Here is a 27,256-nt window from a genome sequence, read left to right on the forward strand (position 1 = left end):
TCCTTACATCTGAAGTGAGTCTCTTGTAGGCACCATATAAATTGGTCTTATTTTTTAATCCATTCATCTACTGTATGTCTTTTTTTCTTTTTAAAGATTTTATTGGGGAAGAAGAACAGGACTTTATTGGGGAACAGTGTGTACTTCCAGGACTCTTTCCAAGTCAAGTTGTTGTCCTTTCAGTCTTAGTTGTTCAATCTTAGTTGTGGAGGGCACAGCTCAGCTCCAGGTCCAGTTGCTGTTGCTAGTTGCAGGGGGCACAGCCCACCATCCCTTGCGGGAGTCGAACCGGCAATCTTGTGGTTGAGAGGACGCGCTCCAAACGACAGCCATCCGGGAGCTCAGCGACAGCTCAGCTCAAGCTGCTGTGTTCAATCTTAATTGCAGGGAGCGGAGCCCACCGATTCCTTGAGGGAGTGGAGGAATAGAACTGGCAACCTTGTGGTTGAGAGCCCACTGGCCCATGTGGGAATAGAACCGGCAGCCTTTGGTTTTAGGAGCAGGGAGCTCCAACTGCCTGAGCCACCGGGCCAGCCCTACTGTATGTCTTTTGATTGGAGATTTTAGTCTATTTATATTTAAAGTAATTATTGATAGATATGTACTTATTGCCATTTTGTTCATTGATTTCTGGCTGTTTTGTAATTCCTTTGTTCCTTCTCTTCCTTTCATGATTTTGTTTAGTGGTATGCTTAGATCCCTTTCTTTTTATTTTTTGTGTATCTTTTCTTTTTTCTTAGTGTTTACCACAAGGCTTACTTATAACTGTCTATTTTAAGTTGACAACAACTTAAATTTGAATGTATTCTAAAACTCTACATCTCCCCCCATGTTTTGTTTCTTTATGTCACAGTTTACATCTTTTTATCTTGCATATCTATTAACAGATTTTTGTAGTTACAGTTATTGTTACTACTTTTGTCTTTTAACCTTCAGACTGGCTTTATAAGTGATTAACCCACCATCTTTACAACATTAGATTATCTGAATTTTACTATTTATTTACCTTTACCAGTGAGATTTATACTTCAATATGTTTTCTTGGTACTATTCATCACCCTTTCCTTTCAGCTTAAAGAAGTCCCTTTAACATTCCTTGTAAGGCTTGTCTAGTGGCAGTGAACTCCTTTAGATTTTCCTTGTCTGGAAAACTTATTCTCTCTTTCAATTCTGCAGAATAACTCTAGTGGGTACAGTTATTCTTGGGTGGCAGTTTGTATTTTTAACATTTTGAATATATGGTGGCGCTCACTTCAGGCCTGCTTAAATAACATTTTTACATATTTTAATTATGAAAGCATTTATTTCCCCCCCCACACACACACACTTTTACTTTTTTTTAACCTGACAGTATAACTACCACAAAAAAATATGGATATTTTATGTTTAAAATGCTTTGTAAAAATAGCAACTAACTTTCTTACAGTAGGCATTTTCCTTTAATTATCCTGTGTTGACTCAGACGAGGTGCTATGTCTGACATTGGCCCCTGGGCTTTCCCGTGAAGTCTGGTGAGCTCCTTCACTGGCCACGCCTGCCTTTGGTGTCCACTGGTATGAGGAGCCCCAAAGGAGCTACTGTTCACATGCTCTGCGGACATGTTTGCTAGAAGAATGCGGTTCCTGCAGCCAGTCCTGCCCATGTGTCAGCCAGGAGTAAAAGGGACTGTCCTCCCTGAAACATGGGACAACCTGAGGGCCGGCCATCCCAGAGCAGGTGTCTCAGGCATTTGCCGGGTTCCTCTTCTCTGCTGCACGCTTGATTGTCCCCCCCTCTCCTTACGACATTGTTCCCAGCTGTTTGCTCCCCTGTAGCCTGGTTTCGTTTCTGTGACGGTTTCTGGAGAGCAGTGTATTTCTGCTTTTTTCCTTAATGTGTTTGTGATTGTCTCTAGAGAAGCTGTTGAGGTTTGAAAACTGCATTCAGTATTCAAGTCAGTGACAACAAACTAGCCTGAGATTAAATATGAGAGACAATCAGGATCAGCCAGTTCCCATGGATTGGTGTTATTTGACGCCCACCACTGGATGTTGTGTGGTTAGTTTTTCTAAATGCACTTTTGCTTGTGTGGATGATTTGTAACTGTTGCCAGTGCTGTTTAAGTCTACTCTGACAGCTGGGCAAATTCAGTTTTTATTCAAAGTGAACGCTGGCTGTAGGAGCTTGTGTGCAGCGCCCTCCCTGGCTCTGAGCGTCAGGTCAGCCCCAGGCTTGCCGGTGGCTCAGCTCCCCAAAGCCCCGCTTTGCTATCAGGAGGAAACACTCCGTTATCAGTGTGTTGAAGATGAGAACTGGGCGCTATTCCCAACAGCCAAGACTTGGAAAAAACCGAAATGCCCATCTATAGACAACTGGATTAAGAATCTGTGGTTCATTTATACAGTTGAGTATTACTCGGCTGTAAAGATGAAATCTTACCATTTGCAACGATATGGATGGACCTAGAGAACATTATGCTGAGTGAGATAAGTCAGACAGAGAAAGACGAATACCGTATGATCTCACTTATATGTGGACTCTAAAGAATTGAATAAATGACAAAGTAAACAGAAATAGTCTCAGAGATATAGAGGAAACACTGATGGTTGCTAGATGGCAGGCGGGTGAGGATGAAGAAGGGGAGGGGATTAGAAAGCACAAATTGGTAACTACAATATTGCCACGGGGATATGACAGTTTGGGGAACATAATCAATAATGTTGTAGAGATTTTGTAGGGTGTCAGATGGGCACATTTCTTATTAGGGAGACCACTTACTTCATGGACTGTGTAGATGCCTGTCCACTGCGCTGTATACCTGAAGCTGAAGCTGAATAATATTGTATGTCAACTATAATATAATTTAAAGTCACGGGATATGGAGTACAGCATAGGGAATAGAGTCAATGGAATTGTAGTAGATACATACGATGTCAGAGGGGCAATAGATTGGGGGAGGGGGTATCACTTTGTGAGGGGTGAAATGTCTAACGATTACATTGTTTTGTACACCTGAAACTAAAAAGAAGAAGAAAAAACAATAAAAGAGACAATAGAACAGTGTCTTAAAATGACTGAAAAAATTTTTAAATGTTATCTCAAATTTCTTAAGCAAAAATATTCTTGGAAATAAGAGTGAAATAAAGTCATTTTTAGATTAAAAAAACATTTTTAACATTTGGTGCATGTGTACTTTTGAGGGGTGGATTGCTGTTTAGAGTATTTTTTGCTACAAGGAAGAAACTTTTTTTTTAAAGCAAATGTGTTCACGTTAATCAGTTATTGCCTTATTTAATTTTCTTATTTCATAAAAAAAGTAAAATAAAAATTGAGAAAGCTTTTAATTAGCTGTATTAAATGGGAAAAATGAACGTTCTACTTCATCTTCCTTCAGGTAAGTGCCTTAACAGGTAACATTATTTGGCCGATGATTAATTAATAAGGAAAAGTTAAAATGCAGTAATAGTTCCAGTTAATTAAGTCTTTGAAAGTATCGGAGATAAACAGAAATGTTGAGTGTTGACTGCACATTGGATCAGGATACATCAAGTCAGTAGTCAGTACCGGGTATCATATTGTCATATTAACTTTTATCCAGAGTGTTTACAGTTTTGTTTATAACCTCCATGTTTTCAAAAGGCATTTTGAAGTCTGAAACTATCTTGGATGAGTGTATCAAAACCCTTGGGACATTCTAAAGCATGTTGAGTACTTCCTGGTATAACTTTTTTGAGAGAACCAGGATAAATGTCAGATTTCTCAAAACAAAAAGAACACATTAGACATTAACCTTGTAATTTCAAATCTGTGATGTGCTGCTTCGAAAAGTAACTGGTTGCTTTTATAATTTATAACATGATTTTTATTTTGATTTCCTTAAATGCAAACCAAATATTTGGTATCATATATTACAGTCACATGAAGATCTCCCTGTAAAAGTATTTTAATCAAATGTATCTTTATTGCAGAATCTTAAATAGTGACGATGAAGAAATATTCAGTAACGAAGAGCATGGGTATGCATCGAAAAAAAGGAAAAAGGGCCATTTTAGAAACGACACAAATACTCAATGTAAGATCACGTTCATTAACAATTTTATGGTATTTTACTTGTTGAATATGTTTGACATACCAGATTGCCTTGACAGTGCTATCCAGTGAAACGAAAGATGAGAAAGACATGTAAATGACAGGGCGTATCAGTGTTGCCCACTGACTTTGTGGCCGAGTTTTTGAAGCACACCCATGAGTTACTGGGAAATGTCTCAGCCACTCGGTCTGCTGCAGAAGATAGAGTCCCCTGGAGAGTGGTTGTCATGATCCTGGAAGCTCTGGGATTTGAGTTTTGAGAAAAATTTGACTTAAATCGAACACCACATAAAAGCAGTGACAGAGAACAGAACGTTTTATCAGGGTCCAGAATCATTTATTAATAAATGCATTTTATACCGATCTGTGCTTTGACGTCACCGCAGTCGTTGGTGACGCTAATTTTCTTGTACGTTACTAAGAGTTGGTACTGCCTTAAATCATTTTTTCTTATAATATGTTTCAGCACCTCCTAAACTGATGTTAGGAAACAAAGCAATTCTGTTTACATTTAACCAAGTAAAAGCATCTCCTATCTATACGATAGATAGTTTTGTTAGCATATGCAACTATTTTAAGTTCCTGAAAATCTTCATTTCGAAATGATTCACAGGATTTTAAAAACAAAGTTAATTTTTATTCTAGGTTTTTATCGTGAAAAATGGATCTATGTCCATAAAGAAAGCACAAGAGAAGTAAGTATTCTGTTACAAAAAAGAGCATATTTTGTCTTGTTTCTGTTGAATGTCATATAACATAACATAACTTTTTTCAACATCAAGTCTATGGATCACATTCTAACAGATGATCTCTGATACAGTGAATCTTGTTTGTGTGTGTGTGTGTGTGTGTGTGTGTGTATATGTTAGTGAGTGTGTATGTACGAACGTGTGTGCATGGTGTATGGTTATTGCCTCCGGTACAAATCTGAATGAACAAAAAGCCTGTTTCAGAACAAACGTGGGCCCTGAGATAGTTTGATACTATCTCCCCACCTTTCCCCCAAAGCTGTTAATGCTGAGCCCCGGGTACCAGCAGGGAGGTGTTGGTGGCCCCTCTGTGTCTGGGGAGCCATGAGAACATGTAAATCCTCATTTAACATGTACAGTTGCTAATACGACGTTAGTAACTGAGTGTGACTCTGCAAAGATCAGTCTGAACCTTTCCCGTCCTTTCTTTTGCCAAGTTGGCTGAAGCTTTTTTATGAGCCACCAAACCGCAAGCTTACTCCAGTTCCGCGTCTCCTTTTCCTCTGCGTGGTGTCGGGGACACTTCCTTCCTTCTGTGGTCTGAGAAACTCTGCATTTGCCTTGTTTCACAGCAGTTGAGGGAAATAATTTAGGGAGCAATGGTGCAGTATACATTAGCATTAGTTAAATGTTCCAGAAGTGTTAATAATGGATGTCCTGAAACTAGCCCAGCTTCCTATGAGGTTAAGGGTTAGATTCTGAGACAGAAAACTTATTGGTGATGGTTCATAAGGTTACGTGGGGATGAAACGACACCTTAGCACGCAGTCTCACACACCATTAGAAGAAAGAGTTTGGCAGAATCTGAAGTACTTTGAGCTTATGAAAGACTATTAAACATTTATTTTGCTCTGTTACCACACGATTGACAGAAACGGTATCCAACTTAGGCCAGTGTAAGCACCAGAAGGGGGATTTACGGTGAGTCTGCAGCGATGGTGTATGGCCCTGAAGAACAGAGTAGCCAGGCTCCCGAAGGGAGCAGGACTCGGAGCTGGGAGCTGGCCCTTCTTTCTCCAGCTGTGTCTGGTCTCACCACATGTCTCATCTTCTCACCTGATGCAGACCAGGTACCTGCTGCCTGTCGACATGGCCGAGTTCGGCTGCCCTGCAGGCTCTGAGCGCCCCCTCCCGTGTGCGTGGTTCCTGGCCCCCTCGGAGCTGGGCTGCTCATGTGGTTCAGACAGGCCCTTTGCAATTCGCTCTGTGAGTCAGATTTAATTCACCAAAGAAGAGGCTGTTGTGAGATGGGTGGCTTCCTGGAGAAGAGTCTGCCACACCAGCATTTAGGGTTCTGTTCGTTGGGAAGAAGTTCAAGTAGAAATATCAGTTGTGATTAATTTCAGATTTTATCAAACCTTTGCTTCCCCCATAGCTCCCAGGAACATAGATTTTCAGTTACAATACGTACTGAATGTTTTAGGTAAACGCACGTTGTTGGTTTGTGCACACAGTAGGACTGTCCTTGGGATCTGGGCATGAGCCTAAGGAGCCCTCGTTGTGCGTCTTTTACAGGCGATTAAGGCGTTTCACCTCTAGACCCTCTCCTGCCTCGCATCGGGTTTTCTGCAACGATTCCCCAGTTTATCTATCCGATTAACTCTGACTTGAAAATCTCTTTAAATGTTCTTCACATTTCAAATACAGAAGATTGTGTTGAAAGGAGCCCTAAAGCCTAATGTCCAGATGTACGCAAACCCACATAGAATACAGGGAATATCGTTAAAGGAAGACACCTGAAACGGAGCAACAGTGTTTCTGTACTTAAAAAGAAGTCCTGTGTTTCTTTTGTTTTCTTTGACTCTTGGGTTTGGGGGGCTAGACACCCCCTGCTCCCACCTGGAAACTGCCCATCGTCACATGCCACTGCGTCCTGCCCTCTCCTCCCAGCCGGTGTTTGCAGGGCCGCCCTCGTCCCCGCTTGCTGACATGCCTCCCGCCCTTGACCTGTGTGTAGGACAGACGGCCAGACCACAGGCCTGCATGACTCCTCTAGAGGAATCGAATGTCTGCACACACGTATTTATATTTAGAAGTTGCATCTTCACAGCAAGGCAGACCCCTGCCTTATGTCTTTCTAGTTGCATAGCCTACAATACTTCACTTCTTTTATGGTTTTAGGCTTGCTTTGCCCTCCCACCCAATGTACCATTGTATGTCAGTGCAGACTGTCTAAATTCTCCACAAATGACTTAAATTTAGCAATGCTATAATTTTACTCTACCATCATCTATATATGGAATAAGTTATAATGAAAACAAATGTCCTTTGCCAAAATCTACAAAAACAATTTGCACAGACTCACTCGCCTTAACTGTCAGTGCCCTGTGACCAAGTGGCTCAGACTTCGAGTTCTAACGGTCCTGTGTCTGCTTCCAGCGGCATGGCTACTGCACTCTGGGAGAAGCTTTCAACCGCCTGGACTTCTCAAGTGCCATTCAGGACGTCCGCAGGTTCAATTACGTGGTCAAAGTAAGTATTTACCCTTTGTGCTCCACTCAGAGGCCTGTTCCTCTGCATGTGGCTATGTTGAAAAGCTGACCCAGCAAAATGAGTGTTGGAGTAAAAAATATGCCTATTGTGTGATTAGAGACAAAAGTTTCTCTTCTGTTAGAAGTATGGCTTTCTAGGGGGTTCTTTGTCCTCTTTTCTAATGTCACCCAGCTTCTTATTGGTCTTACCAGCTCCCAGAAGGAAGATCCAGCCCCTTCCTTGACTGTGTCCCCATGGTGGGGAAGCTAAGCCATTTTCGTTGGTCCCCGCTGCTCCCTCTGACCTTTACACAACTTCTCATGTCCTGGGACTTCTCACTTGCCTTGGTCCCTGTAACCCCCAAGGTTTGTTTAAATGTTACTTGCTTTTGGAGATGAAGTCCTCCCTGTCTCCTAAGTATTTCATGGGTCCTTTAATAGCGAAGCCATGAAAACAACGAAAAAGATGCAGGTGACTAGAATGTCTGGTTCACTGAAGATTTCGAAACTTGTTTCTTGTTTCTACTGAGACTGTGTGGCTTCAGCAGCTCACACCTCGGCCCACGGTGAGGGGCTGGGAGTGAGGCTGCAGTCAGGACGGCCCGCCTGCAGTGGCCGGCAGGCCTGGGACGGGCGCTGGGACCGCAGCAGCTGTCCATCATGTACCACGGTCCTGAGTCTCTGACACGACACTGTGAGGCCGAGTGTCCACCACAGAGGGCCGTCGCCGGGAGGCCGTGCAAGCGCCCAGAACACACTCTGCTTACACACTGGCCCCGTTTGGGAGGATTTAGACAAAGGCATAACAGCAGTCATGCGCAGATCCAGTAAAGTCAAGAAACAAGTCCCAGGAGAAGCCGAGCTGGAGACTGGGTGCCATTGTCCTCACACAGACGGGGGCTTCTGTTACTGCCTTCTTGTTCTTGTTTCTACGAACTTTTCCTCTCACGGAAATCCAGTGACTTTTTTGAATGTCATATGACATTTTAAAATAAGGGCCTTGGAGTTCGATGACACTGTAGAAAAGGACTCTAAAATTTTTGGTCTTGCTGCTAATTAAGCCCTCGTTTGCTGTGTTGAACTTTGTGTTAAGGGACCCAATCACATGCTACATTATTGTCGTATAATAATCTCTTCAGTGACCCCGTCACCCCCGCCACCTAACACAGGACCTGGAAAACACTCATTTCTGGTTCTTCCTGAACTGAACTTCAAGATGAATGAATGAGGCACCGCGCACATGCACTGTTTTGTGAGTTGTTCACCACTGTTAAATATTCTCCACAAATTCTACCTCAAGTATGAATGGCCAGTTGGACTCTCTAAAATAATTACATTTTTGCCACTTAGTTTACTAAACCTTTAGGCACCTTCTCTTTGCAAGAAAATTTGGTATTTGGACATGGAGGAACTTCATTCTTTATTATAAAACAGATTCTTCCCAAAAGAGTTCCTTAGCACAAAAAAGATGTATTTAATTAAAAAAAAAACATTTCTTAGTGTTAATTCGGTAATTGGCTGTCGGCTACTACTCCAGGCGTTTCCTATAATTTTTCCCCTTAAATGTGTTGGTCAAAACTGTACAATAAAATGTGTTAATGCCCTAAAAATAAGATTCATGTAGGAGGAAAGACAAGAAACGACAGCGTGGGACCTGCTTAGAATCGAAGGACACGCTCTTTAGCCAGACAGCTTTGACCTCAGCAGGATTAAACGCGATGCCGTAGCTGTGACGTTTTCAGGAGAGACAATGAACAATGAACTGGCGATCACAGTGGAGGGTCTGGCTTATGTGCACACACTAGCCATGCTGGCCTTTCCTTCATTCAGTGGGACGCCGACAGAAGCGTGTCCAAGTTATTTAGAATTTTGAAATTATTGTCATTACTGTAGGGTCTGCAAGTATACGGTACCGTCTTTGTCTTCCTTAACTTCCAGCATATTTATCCTGTCAGTAAGAAAACTGTAGAGCATGACTAAACACAGCAAGCAACTAAGAGTTCTTTGAACACAACTGAAATCATAAATTGTGTAACAGTTCAGTTTCCATAAAAACAACAATGTCTCTCTCTCTCTCTGCGGGTTCTAGAAGTCAGGGAATGAGACAGAGTCACGTGGGATAGTAATTTCCCAGGAAGACTGAGAAGAGGGACAATCCAGAAAGTGAAAATTGTCGATAAATCGTGTCTGCTCGGGCTGGTTCCCAAGTGGGAAACTTGGCTTTCATGCAGCCTGCGTCAGTTCTGTCGTGAGACCCCCTTTAACCTTCGGGCAGTGGCATGGGGGCCACAGCTGGTGGGAGAGCATGACGGCGGAACAAGTGAAGCTCTCCCAGAAAAACAGCCTGCGTGGTCTGTGCTCCCGGATAGGGGGTGGGTCCGCTTTGGCTTCGGGAACATCTAGTTGAGAACTGTCTGCTCTTGTAGGTTTAGGTCACATTCCGTTCTGATTGGATACAGTAAAACTGAGAAGACTTTAAAATGAGACAGTCAGATTTCACACCAGTGACGCTGCTGGGAGCCGTCCACTGTGCACTGGCATCCGTGATGTGATGGCGGGCAGCCTGGCGTGGGTCCCCCCGCGGTGCAGACACAGGAGACGGCCCATGTTCCCGTCCTGCTCCTCGTGTAGCCGTGTGACTTCAGTGCATTTCTCCACGTCTGGGACTCAAGTTTCCTCACTGAGGAGAGGGTGACAGTACCCGTCTCATAGGTGTGCTCTGAGAATTAGGCAGGCTAATGGTGTCGAGTACTGGAAATAGTGCCTGTATAATAGTCACTCGGTGTTTACTGTTGATTATAAGTCTAAAAGAACCCAAAAGTGAAGACTGAACCGCTAAGTGGCTCTGCTCAGTGAAGAATGGACTGTCCACACTGTGTCAGACTGACTCGGAAGGAACAAACGGCAGTACCTGGGTCTTACCCCGCGTGCTCGTGGGGTCCGTCGTGAACACATACACACACGTGGAGTTCTCACTTTCTCCTGATCCTAGTTAGGGATGCACTTTGAATCTCACCATAGCTACAGTTGTATGTTGCTTTATTTAATTCTGGTTTTACTGGCTTATCAGAGTTTGGCCTGTAAGGTCTCTGCTTCTTTGAAATGTGTCACATTTTCCTTTGTGGCCATTTCCATAATTGATTTTTTTTGAACATTATGTTGACATGAGAAAAATGCACATTCTCTATTTGAAGGATGTAATTTTTCTGCTTATCCATAAAACAAGCTTTGGCAGTTCTGTTAGTTAATTCTTCCACATCCTTTAGAATTTTGAAATTTGAAGAGATATATAAAAGTCTGCTACAGTATTTATATTTTCAGGTAATGTTTACTAAATTTCCGACAGATTTTGCCCTATATATTTATCTAAAAAGAGGCTAGTGTCTGGTTCCATTTTCTTTGTAAATATGTCTTTTGCCCTTTTCACGTAACCACCATTTTAACCTAACATTTTCCTTGTCACCTGCTGACCTTGCCTCTCTTGCCTCCTGTGTCTGCGCATGCTGGTGCGGGGGGGGGGGGGGGGCACCGTCTCCCAGTCCTTGTGGATAATTAGCTAAGACAGCTGCTGCGCCCCTGCCTTCTGCTGGCGACTTCAAGTCTTTTTCACAGGATTTTTACACGGTGTTAGAAAACTGTAGTTTATGTTGATGACGGAGGACACACAGTCCCTGTTTGTGAAGGCTCTGTGGTCCTTTTCACTCTTTGGAAGAGATTTTGGTTTTGTGAGTTACATCTATTAATATTTACCATATTGGAATTAAAAGTTTTACAAAATATTCCTGTTTATTTAAAAATAAAGACCGGCATTGTTTCTCACCTTTGCACATCTTCCGATGTCGGCTGTAACAGAAGACCCTGGAATCCTCAGGTCCGGTCCTGAGTCCACGTGTCACATAGCATCAGGGTTCCTTGTTGCACGCTCATGGGAGCGTGAGCATTGTGTGGCCAGCGTGGCCAGCGTCTGTCTCAGTGAGGCTGCCTCAGGAACAGATCGCGGGCACCCGCGGGGCCCTTCGGGCAGCGCTCAGAGACCCTCTAGCAGTGCCGGCCCAGGCCCCACGCTTCTCGTAGGGGTGAGGACAGGGCTGTGTGACTCTCCTCCTTTTCCTCTTGTTGTTCTCTGAGGAAAAGAAGAACAGTGTGTTTGCACACTCTCATGTACTTCCTCTTGTTTACATGTCATTGGAGCAAGAAGCCAGGTGGGAAGGTTTTGGGGTTTACACGATGCGCCTGGCTGGGTGCATCGAGATGCGCCTGGATGTCGAGGGTCAGGACTCAGTGTGGCTGCACACACCTCAGGTACTTCCTAGGCCCACTTTCGTTAGCACTGCAGCCCATCTCTTCACTCAGTTGTCTGAATCCTTTGTCTGTATTTGGTTCGTAATGCAGGGGGCAGAACAGAGGTGTGACACCATTAAAACAGTGCTGGCTGTGGTGGCGGTCAGGCAAGGGGGACATTGAATAACAGCGCGTAGCTGGCGTGAAAGGAGGAGGAGCAGGCCTGACGTTTCAGCCGTGTGTTTAGTTCGGGTGTGTTGGGCAGGCGCTCACTTGTCTCTGGCCAGTACACTGAAGTGTCGTCTTTCTGTAGTTACTGCCGTACAGGGCGCTTTTCACATAGATACATTAGAAGTCGCAGGAGGATTTTTCCCCAGCGTGATTGTCATATTGATGTTAGTTAGGACTGCTACAGCCAATCTGCCTGTGTGAGCATGTGGGCTAACAGTTTCTTCTCTCTTTCTGGAAATCAACGAAGGCAGCAAGGAGAATGGGAAGGGGTGAAAAAGTCCATTTTCAGAGAAACAGTAGGCAGACGTGCTTTAGGATCCTGGAGTGTGTTGGAGGCTCACCAGACGCAGCTAAGACTGGGCAGGAATCGCACAGGAGGAGGAAGGCATGTGTTCGGGTTGCACAGACGCCAGGCAGACCCGGGTGACACCAGCAGACACGTGCTGTCCGGGGGGGAGGCTGCATGGTCAGCAGAGGTCATGGTGCGGGGTTCCCCGCTTACAGCAGGGAGCTAGGAAGTTACAGACCCAGTTCTATGCAGAGGTGGGCTGTGGTCACCGAGACCACACAGAGGAGCCGATTTGTGAGAACCAGCTTTCCCGGCACAAAGGGAGAGGACAGCCTGGGGCTGCCGATGCCTGGGGAGCCCCCTGGGGCCTCTTGAGGACGGCAGTCTGGGATCTGGGAACCTGCCTCACTCGGAGATGAGTGTTCACACACAGGCTCCTGACAGGGTCGAGACTCGGGGCCACGTGGGGACCGGCAGAAGCCTCCGCAGGGCTGCGGGACAGAAGGACCCTCATCAGTGGGGCGGGGACGGTGGGGACAGACAATGGTCGGAAAACATGAACAGGCCTGGGAGGCCGGAAACCAGACAGATCAGTGTGAGCAGGCGAGACGGACGGACGGATGAAGGACAGAGGCCGCGAAGGGCTGTGGTGGATGTGATGGGGCCGAAGGAACAGGGGAGCGGGCACCTGGGACACCATGGAAGGGGACTGAGGCGGCAGAACTGAGAAAGCTGAGGACAAAGGAATAGTAATTGTGAGTTGAAAGGTTTAGAAAGAAAAGTACAGCTTTAGAGGACAGCCAGAGGACACCAGGCACGTTGATAATGTTTGCCTTCAAAGAGGAGTGCAGAATAGTAGAATTGGACAGCTGTGTAAGGACAAGATGCAGAAAACATTCCTCGGGGAATGCAGGCTGGGATCTGCATTTTGAGAATGGGCCAGACATGCTGAGCCAGCAGTCATCAGTGTCACGTCCTGGGAAGGTCACTGAGCACTAAGGCCCGTCACAAACGCGGTCACGCGGGAGAAAGAGTCCGAGTGGCCGCACTCCCTCCTCGGCCCCTCGCACATTCTCACACTGTTGCATGTAGATCACTGTGGTTTGTATTTGCGTATTACATAGATGTATGCTTAGCTTTCTCCCTCTTTCTTTTAAGCTATTGCAGCTAATTGCAAAATCCCAGTTAACTTCATTGAGTGGTGTGGCACAAAAGAATTACTTCAACATTTTGGATAAAATCGTTCAAAAGGGTAAGAGGATGATCGATATTTTTAATCGTCTACATCTTAATGAAATTTACTGTGAGGAGATGGGATATCTTATTTTTCCCCAGCATGTGTACTGTCAAAACAGTAATGTCTGCTATGATAGCATCACGACAGGCCTGCAGGTTGGTCCCCCCAGGTCTTCACATTCTGTTCCTGTTGTTTACTCTTTTAACAGTTGCTTTTGCATACAAAGGACTACATTCCAATAAGAAAGCAAAGTTAGCCGATGAAATCTTACCTGGCATCAAGTAAACCTATAGTTTTCTTTGTAGTTTAATGTCTGTATTCATTAATTAGAGGCCAATAATAATGGAACTCTAACTTTCACATCCTAAGCTTATGCATATATATGAATTTATGAATATAAGCCATTTTTAAATACCAGTTCTTTTTGTAAGTATAAAAGAAAATAGAGACTGACAATTTTAAAGTCAAAATTGTAGACTCAACCGAAAATACACTTTCGAGAAATATTTTCAAGTTTTTTTTTGTAATCTTATATTTGTGGTATCTCAGAAATGATGCCGGTTTAGAGTTGCAGTGAAATTAGATCACTGTTTTTACTGCAGCAAAGTATACATAATATAAAATTAGCTCTTATACTCATTTCTAAGCGTACAGTTCAGTTGCGTTGAGCACATTCACACTGCTATACAACCATCCCCACCATCGTCTCTGGAACTTTCTCATTGTCCTACATTGACGTTCTGTCCCCATTAAACACTCACTCGACTCCCCTCCCCAGCCCTGGGCACCCACCAGCTACCTCCTGTCCCTCTGAATCTGACTCCTCTAGGGACCTCATATAAGGAGACTCTCAGAATGTGTCCTGTGGCTGACTCCTGTCACTCGGCAGAGTGTCCTCCAGGTCCGTCCCCATGGCAGCAGGTGTGAGGACGCCTTCCGAACGGGACCGAGTGTATATACCACGTCCTGGTCCTCCGTAGTCGGACACGGGGTGTGAAACCGGGTCCTTTCCACGGCGGTGGTAGCCGTGGGTCCTTGGCTGTGTTCTGTCGCCCCAGTGCTCCACGACCAGCAGAACCCGCGCCTCATCAAAGGGCTCCTGCACGACCTGGGCTCCACGCTGTGCGTGCTCATCCGAGGGGTCGGCAAGTCCGTGCTGGTCGGCAACATCAACGTGTGGGTTTGCCGCCTGGAGACCGTGCTCGCCTGGCAGCAGCAGCTCCAGAACCTCCAGATGCCGCAGGTAGGAGTTTCTTGGCCTCAGAGTGGTGAGGCCACGGCTTTTACACCACACAAGTCCTGGCCTCGTCTCAGTGTGTGTGGAAGACTGCTGAGCTTTCAGAAAGATGCTTTTTCTTCACCCTTTCGTAGGTGTTAATTGTTTTAAAATGGAATAGGACCAAAGACCCTTTAATGGCTTATAGTTGTTATTGCAGAGAGCAGATTCCATGGGTGACAAGGTGGTAAATTAATTTACGTTTAAAGAAAATTAGGTGTTTGGGGCTAAAATGATATTCAGTACATTACAGCTCACTTGTATTTGCCAGGATTGCCTCCATTCATCTGGTTGCTTCTCCAGGGTGTTTCTCTCCTCTCGCCTGGGTCTTTTTGCTGTCGTGTGCTGTGTGCTGTGTACACCCCTGCTCACAGTTCTTTGGCGACAGTGAACATGGGGGAAAAGGTGCAGCTGTGGTCTTTGTTTATTCTGGTGATGATTTACAGCTAGAGAAGTGTTACCCCATTGACTAGGCCCGTGTTTTAGGCTGTGCTCTATTTCTCTCTCATCCTGTGAAGAGAAAGGATAAGCAGAACGGATATCTTAGTGCCCACGGTCTAAACTGTTCTGCAGACGGCCTTCTGATGGGGATACAATTCCCTTTATTCCTTTTGTAACCTGAGGCTCCATGAGAGGGAAGTTGTTTCCAGATGACCTGGGAATCCCTCACCGTGTTGGCCACCTACTTGCCACCTCAACAGCATTTACAGAGTGAAACTGACTCCCTGGTTCTGGGTCTGCAATCAGTTCCGGTCACTTGCGCTAAGCAGAGCCACGGGTGTGACACCACGTGACCCTGAGCTCTCTGGTCCCACACAGGCGAGGCGTCTGGGAGACACAGGCAGAGCGCTTGCTGTGCAGGCCTGGGTGCACTGGCCAGGCCGTGTGTGCCCCACATGCCAGCTGGCCCTCGCGTGGCTGGTCCAAATGCTGGCGCCACCTCAGCCAGTGAGCTCTGGGGACGTGTGGTCTGTGGGGGCCGCAGCGGGCTCAGTGGTCAGCTTCCCCACGGAAGAGAATGTTCAGCTAGGAGCTGCAGGCAGGGCCTGCACGTGATTCAGAGAGAAAGGGCTGACAGCGGCCTCGGACCAGTGGACACAGCAGAGAACCTCCAGTGTGGGGCCAGCAGGTCCCAGCGGGGAGAGGAAGAGAAAGCAGGGGTCTGTGGCATTCCCCTCGCTGCCTCTGGGTCTCCTTTCTGTTCACACGGCCTTGGCAGGGAGCAGGGGGACAGTGGACCGTGCTTCACCTCACTGGCCCTCCAGGGCGCTGGCCGCCATGCTGCGGAGATACTGGGGGACTGTGGCCTTTGGCCGGGGCACACCCCAACCCAGTCTCGGAGCTGGCTCTTCTGCAGCATCACCGCACTGCCTCGGCTGGGGGTGACGGTCCCACGCTGTCACGCTGGCAAGTAGGGAAAAGAAGGTGCCAATGTGAGAGTCAGAGAGTGGGACACGTCAGCCGAGACGGCCTCAGTGACAACCGGCAGTCCTCCCGTCACACGGAGACCTTGGAAAAGCCTCAGGACCTGCGTGGCTTGCGGGTGCTGGTTGTCTTCAGCACAACCCGAGTGCCCCTCGCGTGCCTTTTGTGGTGAGCTTGGTGTCCTGGGCCCGTGGGGGGTCATCATCCAGCTGCACGACTCAGTGGGGTGTCGCCTGGTGGGAAGGTGACCTGAAGCAAGTGGAATGCGCTTGTGGCGCCCAGCAGCCTGTGAGATGGGAGACAGCTCAGCCAGACACCCTGAGGCTCCATGCCACCTGTTCGTTTACAGTCAGTGACGGGGCCACCCCAGCAGGTGGGACTGGAGCCTCCAGGTCTCTGCCACCAGTCCCAGCTGTGCGGGTTCGTGGGGTTGAGTTCTTCCCGGTAGCCTCAGCGCATGGGGCTGACACTTCCCCAGTGAGCCGACAACCCCCCTCAGAAGGTGCTGGACAGAAAGCACTTGACCCAAATCTCGCATCGTCCCGGGAGCCCCACAGGTCCCAGTGAGGAAGCGCTTTCAGAACGTGAGGAACCCGCAGACGCTCCGTCTGTGTACGGCTCTGCGTGCGCTGGGGCTCACTCTGGGCACCCCCGTCACGCTGCTTCTAGGAACGAGAGCTACCACTGCTTACGAAGGACGCACCCCATGTCGTTTCCAGGAGCAACAGGGGGACGCCTTGTGGCAGTGGACGGAAACCACGGCTCTCATCACCAAGCTACTACTTTCTGCTAGTCAAAATTTTTTTCTGGAAAAAATGGCAGTTATTCTTTAATTTCTTCGTGGCTTATTAGAAATTAAGATGTACTGTGTGCTGCGAGACTACTGGGTTTTAAATACCTGTCAACTACATGTAAATGTTATACTCACCTTACCTTGCTCAGTTTGTGGGATGTCTGGGCTGTGTCCCCTGTGACTGTCCAGCATGTCACCTGTGAGTTGTCAGTGTCCCACTCAACCCACAGGGAAACGTGCCCTGGGTGACCCGCAGTCCAGTCAGACGTGCGTGGGGTGCTATTCTTGGCGACCCGGGGCCGAACGACCCAGAATCACAGAAACACTTCTGTGTGGACATTCGCGGGTCCTCAGCAGTGTTGGTGCTGAGTTGACGAGCTTCCCTTTGATGACTGTCTGACAGAAAGGCTGGTGTTTCATCCTCAGAAAGACTGGTGCTTCTGTGACCAGTGGAGCCCGTGTGTGTGGCCTGCTCGTCGGCCTATGCCAAGCGCCAGAGGCCCAACACCCTGCTCATGGCGAAGCCTCGGCCAAGACTCACAGCCATGTGGTGAATGTGTGCAGTCTGTCTGTATGACACCAGCACTGACGTCCCGTTGCTTGTAAAACAAGTGAACTTGCTTCTTATGCTGCGAGGTGTGGGGGTGCTACGCGTCTGTGTCTCCCTCACCTTCTCGGCATGTGACCCCGTGGCTATTTCACTCAGGACACCTGCTGTGGGCCGGCTCACAGGTCAGGAGAGGAGGCTGTAGTGCCCCGGGAGGTGTCACGGACTGGCCCTGACACGCAGGCCCGGCGTGCAGCAGATGTGCATCCAGCATGGCCTCGGCGTGACGCAGCGGGGCCTTAAAGAGGAGTGGCAGTTACCCAGGTAGGGTGCTCCCAGCACTCAGAAACTGGCTCTCTGGGGACAGGCCTGGGGTAGCGTTTGTCAGTGTCCCACGAGGCTGACATCAAGCCAAGGAGAAGTCAGCTGGTCGCAGAGTTCCTGAAAGCTGCAGAGTCGGCTTTCATGAGCCAATACAGGCTGGCGCCAGCATGCTACTGCAGAACCAGGCAGAGAACTGTGTGGCCAGAGGCGCGGGAACCTGCACTTGGTGCCGTCACAGCTGTGCCGGGTGCCCAGGTGCCCGGGACAAGGTGCGAGAGAGGAAGTGCAGAGAGAGCCCAGCGCCAGTCCATGCTGAACACTGGTGCCCGGGGCCATGCGGGAGCCCAGGCTGTTCCCAGCGTAAGGGACACCGAGAGGGGCCCCCAGGTGGCAGGAGGAGACAGCCCGTGGGGGAAGCAGAACCCCTTGCTGTGCCCCAGCTCCGTGCTGATGAAGGGGCAGGGGCTTTGGAGACAGACCAGACAGAGCTCGGTGGGCACAAGGGACAGAAAACCTGACCCTGACTCAGCGCCGGACCGAATGCTGGGAGCCACCACTGTTTGTCCCCGTGACGAGCAGTGGGATGAGGAAGGCTTCTGTTAGCACAAGGGTACCAGCTGAGACTGTCCCGCGGCCAGAGGGAGGGGCTGCTGTTCCTGTCCCGGTGACATCGCCCCGCCGACCAGCAGCAGTGTGGCTCGGGACATCCTGTCGGCAAGAGTTTTGTGCCACCTCCATCCTGCTGCTCCGTGTTGCCGCAGGGCCGTGCATACGTCTGGGCCCTTCCCGACACACAGGCGGCCAGCTGTCACCACAGAAGCCATGGCTCCTTCCTGAGCCCCTGGTGCCTTCCACCCTCAGCCTGGGATTTCTGCAATAAAGTATTCGTGACGTCCCGTCTGATAAACAATGAAGCTGATCAGAAGAAGACTTGATTTTTGTAATGTTGTTGGGGCTGCTAGTTGGGGGTGAAGTCACGCCCACACCTACCCACGCCTCTGCCACATGCAAATGGTGAGGAAGAGGCACCGCCAGTCCTGCATCTGATGTGCCCGGGCAGTGCCAAGTGCTTGTCCCTGCCCGCGCGTCTCAGAGCCTGCGGGCACCTGGGTGTCACCGGGCCACAGAGCCCACATTAGGACCTGATGGTGCCTACGTGTGTGTCCCACCTCACGTGGGGGTGTGACAGTGAAGGGACACGTGAGGGACACGGTAGGTACGTCCTTAACTGTTGGCCATTGCCGAGGCCCTACGATGGCCAGCGGCCAGCGCACTTCAAGGAGGAAGAAGGGTAACCTCGTGTCACCCACGGGTGCCCAGGAAGCCCCTGCGGTGGCTCCATGGCAGGACGGCGATGGGAGCGGCGAGGATGCGGAGCACGGAGATCCTGCAGGCCACACCCCAGGATTAATCCGTCCATACCACCCACGGTGCCCAGGGCCACCAGAGCCATAGAAGGAAGCCAGCTGTCCCCAGGGCTGAGTACACTGACCAGCTGGGGACAGTCTCGCCAGGGTGGGAGCATGCAGGAGTGTCTGGGTGCCAGCGTCCCAGCGGGCGGCGGGGGCAGAGCTGGGTGGGACCATGCAGGCTTGTCACACGCCCCCCGCCCTCCTGCTGAAACGTGACCCCGTCTGCCAGCAGGAGGCTCCTGGGGAGACGCAGGTGAGCAGTGAGCCCAGACGCCTCCTGTCCCCTGCAGGCCACAGGCCATTTGCTTTGGCCCTCGGTGTCATACGGATGGTCTTTGTGGCCAGCCTTTCTCAGGGACGAGGGCAGTGAGGACCGCAGGCTTGTGTGAGGGAGGTGTGCCTCATACATGGGAAGTCAGAGGTTTAAAGCTGGAAGGGACCTCAGTGACACATTAGTCCACCTTCCTGGCTGCAGCGGCCCGAGGCCGAGAACCTGCCACTGTCCAGGTGTCTGTCTTGAGTGTCACCGGCAAGTGAATAAAGCTCACATGTGGACAGGGTCGTGGAGGAGCTGTCAGCACCAACGGCCTCTGTCCTGCTCTGGCTTCTCCGCTTCCCAGCCGGTCACTCGTCAGCCCTGCCTGGCTGCCAAGAGGAGGACGAGGGACTGGACACAGGTGTGTGTGCTGCGCAGGTGGGGGGTGCAGTCGTGTTTCAGGTGTGTCTGTGCTGCCGTGCGTGAACCACCTCTTGTCGCCTGGCCATTAGGCCCAGTGACGGAAGGCGGCTGTTGTGTCTCCCAGCAGGTGGGCCAGAGCCTCACGCTCAGCGACCTTCCCTTACACACGCTGAACAGCATCTTGTACCGACTGTCAGATGGCTGGGACATCGTCACACTCGGCCAAGTGACTCCCGCGCTCCGCATGCTCAGTGAGGACAGGCGGCTGTGGAAGGCACTGTGCCAGTACCACTTTGCAGAGAAGCAGGTGAGTCCCCGCTGCCGGAAAGGCTGCCCCCACCTGGCCACGTCGGGTGCTGGCTTTCCAGGTGTACCGCTACAGAACCAGAAATGCTCGGAGTTGATCAGAAGTGCACATGGCTTCTCTTCCACAGCTGGGAAAGCTGACGTTTCGTGTTCTAGAACCCCGGTTCCGAACACAGCCCAGAGCAGACGCGCTCGGTTCTTCTCATCTGTCGGAGGCATCTCCTCCCCTCAGTTTGCTGACTCCCAGCACGGTGTGTGTCCATTAGTCAGGCTGCCCTTTGCGCCTCGGTTGCTGTGGTCAGGGGCCCGTGGTGGCTGTCCAGTCCCTGTGCTCCCTGTGCCTCCCTGTGCTCCCCCGGTTCTGGTGTGGGACCAGCAGAGAGCAGCACGCAGCCGGTCATCCACAGAGCCCTGTGGATGCGCTCATGCACAGCCGGGGTGCTGTGCTCCTTCCCAGAGGGGAGCCGGGCACGTGCGTGTCCTGAGAGCCAACTCTGGCTGAGGTGGTGACAGACGCCGTGGAGCGCTGAGCTCTGAGTGCGCTGCGGACACTGTCCGCTCGGGAGGCCAGGAGGGAGGGGCGCCCTGGAGAAGCTCAGGCTACGTGGGCGAGCAGCTTGTCGGCAGATGTGCAGGCAGGACCGAGGTGACGTGGGCGGCAGGGCTGGCACGCGGTGCCCCCAGGAAAACGGGAGGGTGAGGTGACACCACTGAGGTGCTGAGGGTTGTGTCCCTGGGGAGGCGACGCCACTGTCTGAAGGGAAGGACTGGAAGCCGCTCTGAGCAAGGAGTCACCTGCGCAGGACGCAGGGTCCCCAGGGGCTCAAGACGAGGTGCCGCAGTGGTGATGGGTGACCCCAGGAGACTTATTGGGGGGAGATCAGAGAATCCAGTGTTCACTTGAATAGGGAGGAAGTAGATCGAGATCTAAATCAGCACTGGATGTGGGGGGCGGCATGTTTGAGGGGATGGTTTATAGCCCAGGGACAGAGGGGATGAGGTACGTCTGGGGTGGCAGAGACAAGTGGAGCCGGCGAGGGACCCTTCTCGTCTGCTCATATGGGCCGGTGGGATGCGCCTGGCTGGCCACCGTCCCCTGCGTGTTTGCAGCCCCAGTTGTTGACCAGGGTGTGGTCAGAGAGCCAACAGGTACTTCAGAGGTCCTTGCATTTCCTGAAAGGAGCTGCTTTAAAGAGAGTCCGTCTTCTGTGGTTCCAGTGAGTAGTCAGCAATTACAGGTGCGTCTAGCCTGCATACATTTTCTTGACCAAATATAAAAACACAGCATCCAAAATAAATGATCTGTTCTTCAGGGCTCAGTAACTAACGGTGAGATGCCAGAGAAAGACCAGCATGCTGGAAATGGCTTTATGGGTGGCCCGGGTGACCTATGAAGGATGGCTGACACAGTTGAGACAGTGCTAGAAGGAAGAGGTGGCCTGACCCTGTGGCCGGACGTTGGGTTTGAGGTCAGAGCAAACCGTGGGGAGACGCTCGGTTGGCCATTGGCACAGTGCGGGAGTGAGACCCCGGGGGCTGTCTTACTCCCCAGGAATTATTCTTTCACAGTGCGCAGAGGCCACAGAAAGCACTGTAACCAGACCTGTAACTGCTTGTGTTGCTCAAGCTGTCCTCTTTGCAAATTCTGTTAGAAACAAGAATTTTCTCATTGACTCCATCACGATTTCAAAACAAAGTCCTCAAAGACACACCTGGGAGTATGTGTACGTTAACCCAAGTGATTATTTTCAGTCTTAAAAAGTAAACTGATTCTCAAATATACAGGCGAGGTGTGTGTGGACGAGTCTCCATGAGGACCAGTCCACACCTCACTTCGTTGCACATCACAGAGGGGGGCGAGACCCTCCACCGACTTGCTTTGCTGCGGAGGCCTGGAAGCCACTCCCGTATCTGCGGGGTCGGCCTGTGCACGTCCAGGGGGGCAGACGGCCCCTCCACGCCTACCCCACGGGCACCCTGTTAACCCTTCAGTGCGTGCATAGAGCGCGGCTGAGACACAGACACGAAGTTGTTTTCTCACAGCTTCACTAAGACCCCACTCACACCGCGCCCCTCATCTCAGAGCCGCTCAGGACACGTCGTCCACACGTCACATTGAGGTCCCACCCCTGTAGCCCTCACACCGGCCCGAAGGTCCCGTCGTCTTCTCCTGGGCGTCGCCTTGTTCTGGACATTTCCCGAAAGTGCAGTCATGGCTTCTGGTCCCCGTAGCATGAAGTCCTCTGCCTCAGTCACGTGAGCCGCAGCGAGCCCGTGGCCCTCCCCACGGCGCGTTGGCAGCCACTCAGCACAGACCTGGTATGTGCCCCTCAGCAGCTGGGAGACACATGTCGTTCCCCCAGGGGCTCTTACGCTTCTCCCTGCTGTGAGCACCGCTGTCCATGCACATTTGTGTGGATGCACCCTTCCATTGCCCTTGGGAGTGGACACGGGGGCCAGATGGCAGCGGCATGTTCAGCTTTCTGAGGAGCAGCCAGCCTTTGTCCACAGCGGCCACACTGTTGCAGCCCAACAGTGGACAAGGGTCCCGACCACTCCACCTCCTCCGCTACACGACTATTGTCTGCTTTTGACACAGCGTCCTCGTGGGTTTGAGATGGTCGCTCACCCCACTTCCTGGTGACTGACACTTGAGCATCTTTGGCCATTTGTACACTTTGGAGAAACGTCTTTTCAAGTTCTGGGTCCCCCCTTTTTTTGTGTAAGTGTGTTTTTCCAGGACCCATCAGCTCCAAGTCAAGTAGTTGTTTCAATCTAGTTGTGGAGAGCGCAGCTCAGAGTGGCCCATGTGGGGATCGAGCTGGCAACCCTGTTATTAAGAGCACCGTGCTCTAACCCGCTGAGCTGACTGGCCGCCCCCTGTGCCCATGTTTTAATTGGGTTGTCTTTTTATTACTGTTGTTAGTGTTCTTTGTGTATTCTAGGTATAAGTCCCGTATCAGCTGCACAGTGCATCTAACTTACTGTGTCTTTCTCAGTTGCAGTTGGCATGCAGTGTAGTGTTAGTTTCAGGTGTGCAGCACAATGGTGAGACTTAATGTTTAACTTAACAGGGTGCCACGGGCATCCTTCCAGGTCAGAACATGTAAGTCAAACAGCTGTGTGACACTGGAGGGTTCATTTGATTTCATCCAAGTTCAATTCCAAGTCGCTGAGTATTCCATGCACTGCACTGCCTTTCAGAAGTGCTCTGCTAGGAGAACCAACCGATTCTAAACAGAGTTTTTTATGTCTAGTTTTGCAGACATTTGATCCTTTCAGAAAACGGTCATATCGAATGGAAGCTGACGTACTTCGCCCTTCAGAAGTGCTACCCGCCCCGAGAGCAGTACGGGGACACTCTGCACTTCTGTCGGCACTGCAGCATCCTCTTCTGGAAGGTAAGGATTTTAAACACACAGTTGGAATTTGAGGGTTAACATTGGGTGAAACAAATACTCGTCTCTTAAATGCACTAGTTAAAAAAGTGGGACGTTCCACGTGTGAGAGGAAAGAAAATGAGGTGCGTATCCCCACACAGAGGAATCAGTCCATGAAAGTGCCAAGGACAGCGGGCGTTTGCGTGAGAGATGTTGAGAACCAAACGTTGGACTGTTCTTCTCCCCTGGATGACCCTGTCCTGCCCTTTGTGACATCAGCGTGTAGGGGGCACGTCCCCCACGGGAGCGGGGGGCGGGCAGCTTTTCCTGGCAGCGGCTCTGAACTCCACTGGCAGCCCTCAGCTTGTCCCCGGCCGTCACACGTCGCCGACCTCAGGAACAGCCACCCACTCGCTTTGCCTCCAGGTGGCTCCTCTTGTCACAGCTCCTCACACGCGTCACAGGCTGTAAAGTGAACGTGTGTTTTCTCATTTATTTGGTCAAAACTAAAGCAGACCCTCATTGCTCAACCACAAGTCGGCCCCTCAGTGAGAGACTTCAACTTGGAAAACATCTCCAGCAACTTCAGTGCCAATGGGAAGCCCTTTGGCCCGAGATTGTCCACAACAACTCTGATAAAAACAGCTTCTCCGCCATCAGAGGTAAACTTCCCCTGTCCCCCTGGGGGAGAGGTGGTGACCCTGTGGTTGGCTGGCCGTGAGTGTGACTGGGCACCTCCTGGACTCGTCGAGACCCTCACCTCTCGGACTTAGGACTTAGGTGGTACCTGGTGAACCCCTACTTGTTTGTTTATAGTCACATGCTACTCAGGGACGGGGTACGTTCTGAGAAATGCGTCACCCGGTGATGTACGAGCGTCACAGGGCCTCACACCCCTGGATGGCACAGCTGCTCCTGGCTACAGGCCTGTCCAGCCTGGCACTGCACTAAGCGGACTGGACCAATACAGGAGAGCAGGATGCAGCCGAGACACAGGAAGCTCGAGATGGACTAGGCTGCTGCCCGAGGTGCTCGGTGCTGCTCGAAAGCAGGTGTTTTGTGTGGTCGAAAGAGCACCTGCAGCGACGACAGGAAGTGCAGTGTGGGGGATCCAGGGCCCAGAGCCGTCGTTCTAACCAGGTTCAGGCGCTGCATTCGCACGAGGGACGCATCACGCTCCACTGTTCCACCCGTCCTGAGGTCACTAGGAAACAGGAGGCTCTCAGCTCCGTGGTGACCCATGGGACGTGGCTTGTGAGGCCTGTAGGAGTCTGAAACGTGTGTGGCAAGTGATGGTTTCTTTTGTTCTGCATTTGTCTCTGATGGTTGGATGGATCACAGTGGACGGTCAGTTGTTAGATGGTTACGTTACACTCTTTTCAGTTTAAATTACGTTTCTATGTGGCGTCTTTTTAAACATAACTCATGGTTGTGCAGTGAGTAGAGGGCCCCTCAGTGCGCCACACAGCTTGTCCATGTGTCCACAGCAGCAGCGTTGTAAACACTGGTACTGCCCTGCATGCACAGCGTGAGCTGCGGTTGTTTCCAATTTGCTTTATAATTTTGTATGCCTTCCTCCTCGGAACTACCGAGTACGTCCCGGGTTTGGCAATCATGCCTCTGTTCCCTGAGCGCGTCGTGTCCACACTCACTGCCCGTACTGCGTGCAGGGCACTCAGGCGTGTCTGTTAGTGAAAGGACTAGCAGTCGCTCGGTTGGGGGCTACAGACGCACAGAAGGGACCCCTTGTTTGGCTCCCTTGTCCCCAGTCACAGGGCCCAACACATGGACACACGCTCACAGGCAGATGATGGTGAACAGAAAAAAGGTGACTTGAGTGTGGGGCCGTGGGGGTGCCTCCCGCCGGCGGGGCCAGACTGGCCTCTGCCAGCGGTGCCTTGTGCCTCAGAATCACCAGCCATGACTGGAAACACAGGCTGTGTCTTCAGTGACACGGTGACAGATGACATACCTTGGAGTTCTGCCTTGACTGGATGCTTCTCCCAAGAGTTTTCTGTTGTCCTCCTGAGCAGACTGCTTTCTTCTCAAGAAATATTAGAAGCTGTGACATTTTTCTGGGGAAACTACTGTTCGTGGGATAGAAACCTTTCAATCTTGTGTGTGATGGTCAGACACTTTCCTAAGAAGAATCCGAAGCACGCTGGGACCTCGTCTCTCCCGTGACAGACACAGAAGCTCTCCCCAGTCGGCGCTGTTGGGGAGCCTCAAGCACGCTGCTCAGTCCCCTGCGCTGGGAAGTTCTGGTTCTTAAAAACGGAGAGGGAACTTCCAGCTTTCCAGAAGAATCCACCTGCACATTCTCTTGTTTAGTGAGCACCTGCAGGAACCAGCATATGTAGCCATGTTACGAAACTTCAGAACAAGGCTTTCCTAAGGGACACCTGCCTGTCTTTCTGGTGTTCATAGTCTTGCTCGTGACACTGGGAGGCCACACTTCCCTGCAGTGACAGCCTCGAGGAGCCTCAGCATGTCACATTGCGTCCTTTTCTGTCGGCATCATTGCAGAGGACATGCTTACACCAGCGTTTTAACTTCTGAATCTGTACGTAAAGGTGTAAAAACAGGTCAGTCTCTGCAGTTTCTGGCAGCACCTGCTTCCTGTCAGCTCCCGAGGAAGCTGGGCCCTTCCTCCTTTGCTGCCCATGTCTTTGGCCACGTGTGCGGCTGAGTTCAGGCCGATCCGACGGGCGCCCTGTCCTGCAGAGCTGCGTTTGGCTCCGGAATCTGCCTCAGCGTTGTGACGATTACATAGCACCTCACGCATGCTTGCTGTGCTTTTACCCAATAGTTTGCGTTAACTGAGAAACTAAGTATCAAGCCTGTTAAGAAACGGGGAGGCGGACAGCGTGCTGGTCGGTCAGTGGTGGCCACTGTCTGCATCTGGCGTGTCGTCGTCGTCCGTCTGTTCTGGCTTTGCATGAGCAAGGGCTTCCCGTTTTCTATCAGCCTCTACGACAGAGCCGGCAGAGCAAGCAGGAAGCTGTATTTCCATCTTTTGAAGAACATACGTCCATTCCGCTGAGTTAATCTATGCAACCAAAGGCTGCCCAGTGGGGTCCGTGGAGGTGACCACTGCCCCAGTGTCACTGAGGAGCTCTAGAGGGAAAGCATAGTCTGTTTTATGTACGCTTCTTCTCCAACTGGACGTCCGTGCTTCTCCACTTTACAGAAGTCCAGTTAAGACTGGATGTGAACAAATACAGCGAAAGGCCAGGAGCAGCAGCCAAGACTCCAGCCCTTACGGTGGCTGTGTCCCCTCCAGAAGTACGTGCAGACCCTGTGAGGGCGTCGGGAGCTGGGCTGCAGGGGGGCCGGCGTGACGGGGCAGCTCCAGATGACAGAGCGCCCAGGGCACTGCAGAGAGGCTCGCGGGCTGCTGCGCGGCACTTTCCGCATGGCCGGCGGGGACGTTGCTGTGAAGGCGGCAGGCTGGTGCCGGTCTTGGTGGACAAACGTGACGTGGCAGAAAGGAGTGTCCTGCAGGTGGGACACACAGGGAGCGAGTGTGGTGACGCACGTTGCTCAGCAGTTAGGCATCCAGGACTTTCCACAGCACCGCTACAAGCTTGTTCAGTATGAACTCCGAGAAAACAGCAGCAGCGCCTGTCATGTTTCCAGGGAACACCCAGAAGGCCGTGGGGCACGGCAGCCTCATCAGCTGTCAACCTGAGACGTACAGGAAGTGGAAATACTTAGCGCTGTCTGCAGGCCGGCCGTGTGTGCACGGGTCTCGGGGGCATTTGACAGTGTCTCGTCCGCTTGCTTTG

The 27,256-nt window shown here is 50.5% G+C and overlaps 1 protein-coding gene across 11 annotated transcripts in view; it reads left to right on the forward strand.

Annotated features, from left to right (window-relative positions):
• The window catches only part of FBXO25 (F-box protein 25), a 66,153-nt gene that overhangs the window by 26,814 nt on the left and 12,083 nt on the right, over positions 1 to 27,256 (forward strand). For 7 of the 11 annotated variants that reach the window (XR_004422916.1, XR_004422915.1, XM_033105235.1 and 4 more), the window contains 8 exons: positions 3,948 to 4,051; positions 4,714 to 4,763; positions 7,197 to 7,289; positions 13,248 to 13,341; positions 14,385 to 14,569; positions 19,907 to 20,089; positions 20,217 to 20,339; positions 23,346 to 23,489. Coding sequence is in view for 9 of the 11 variants with exons in the window: in XM_033105235.1 (XP_032961126.1) it covers positions 3,948 to 4,051; positions 4,714 to 4,763; positions 7,197 to 7,289; positions 13,248 to 13,341; positions 14,385 to 14,569; positions 19,907 to 20,089; positions 20,217 to 20,339; positions 23,346 to 23,489 (976 nt within the window). In the remaining 2 variants the exon portion in view is untranslated. The remainder of the gene's footprint in view (positions 1 to 3,947; positions 4,052 to 4,713; positions 4,764 to 7,196; positions 7,290 to 13,247; positions 13,342 to 14,384; positions 14,570 to 19,906; positions 20,090 to 20,216; positions 20,340 to 23,345; positions 23,490 to 27,256) is intronic. The other 4 variants (XM_033105228.1, XM_033105229.1, XM_033105226.1 and 1 more) reach the window with 3 other exon arrangements.

This window comes from Rhinolophus ferrumequinum, chromosome 4, assembly GCF_004115265.2.
Source record: "Rhinolophus ferrumequinum isolate MPI-CBG mRhiFer1 chromosome 4, mRhiFer1_v1.p, whole genome shotgun sequence".
Lineage (NCBI taxonomy): Eukaryota > Metazoa > Chordata > Mammalia > Chiroptera > Rhinolophidae > Rhinolophus > Rhinolophus ferrumequinum.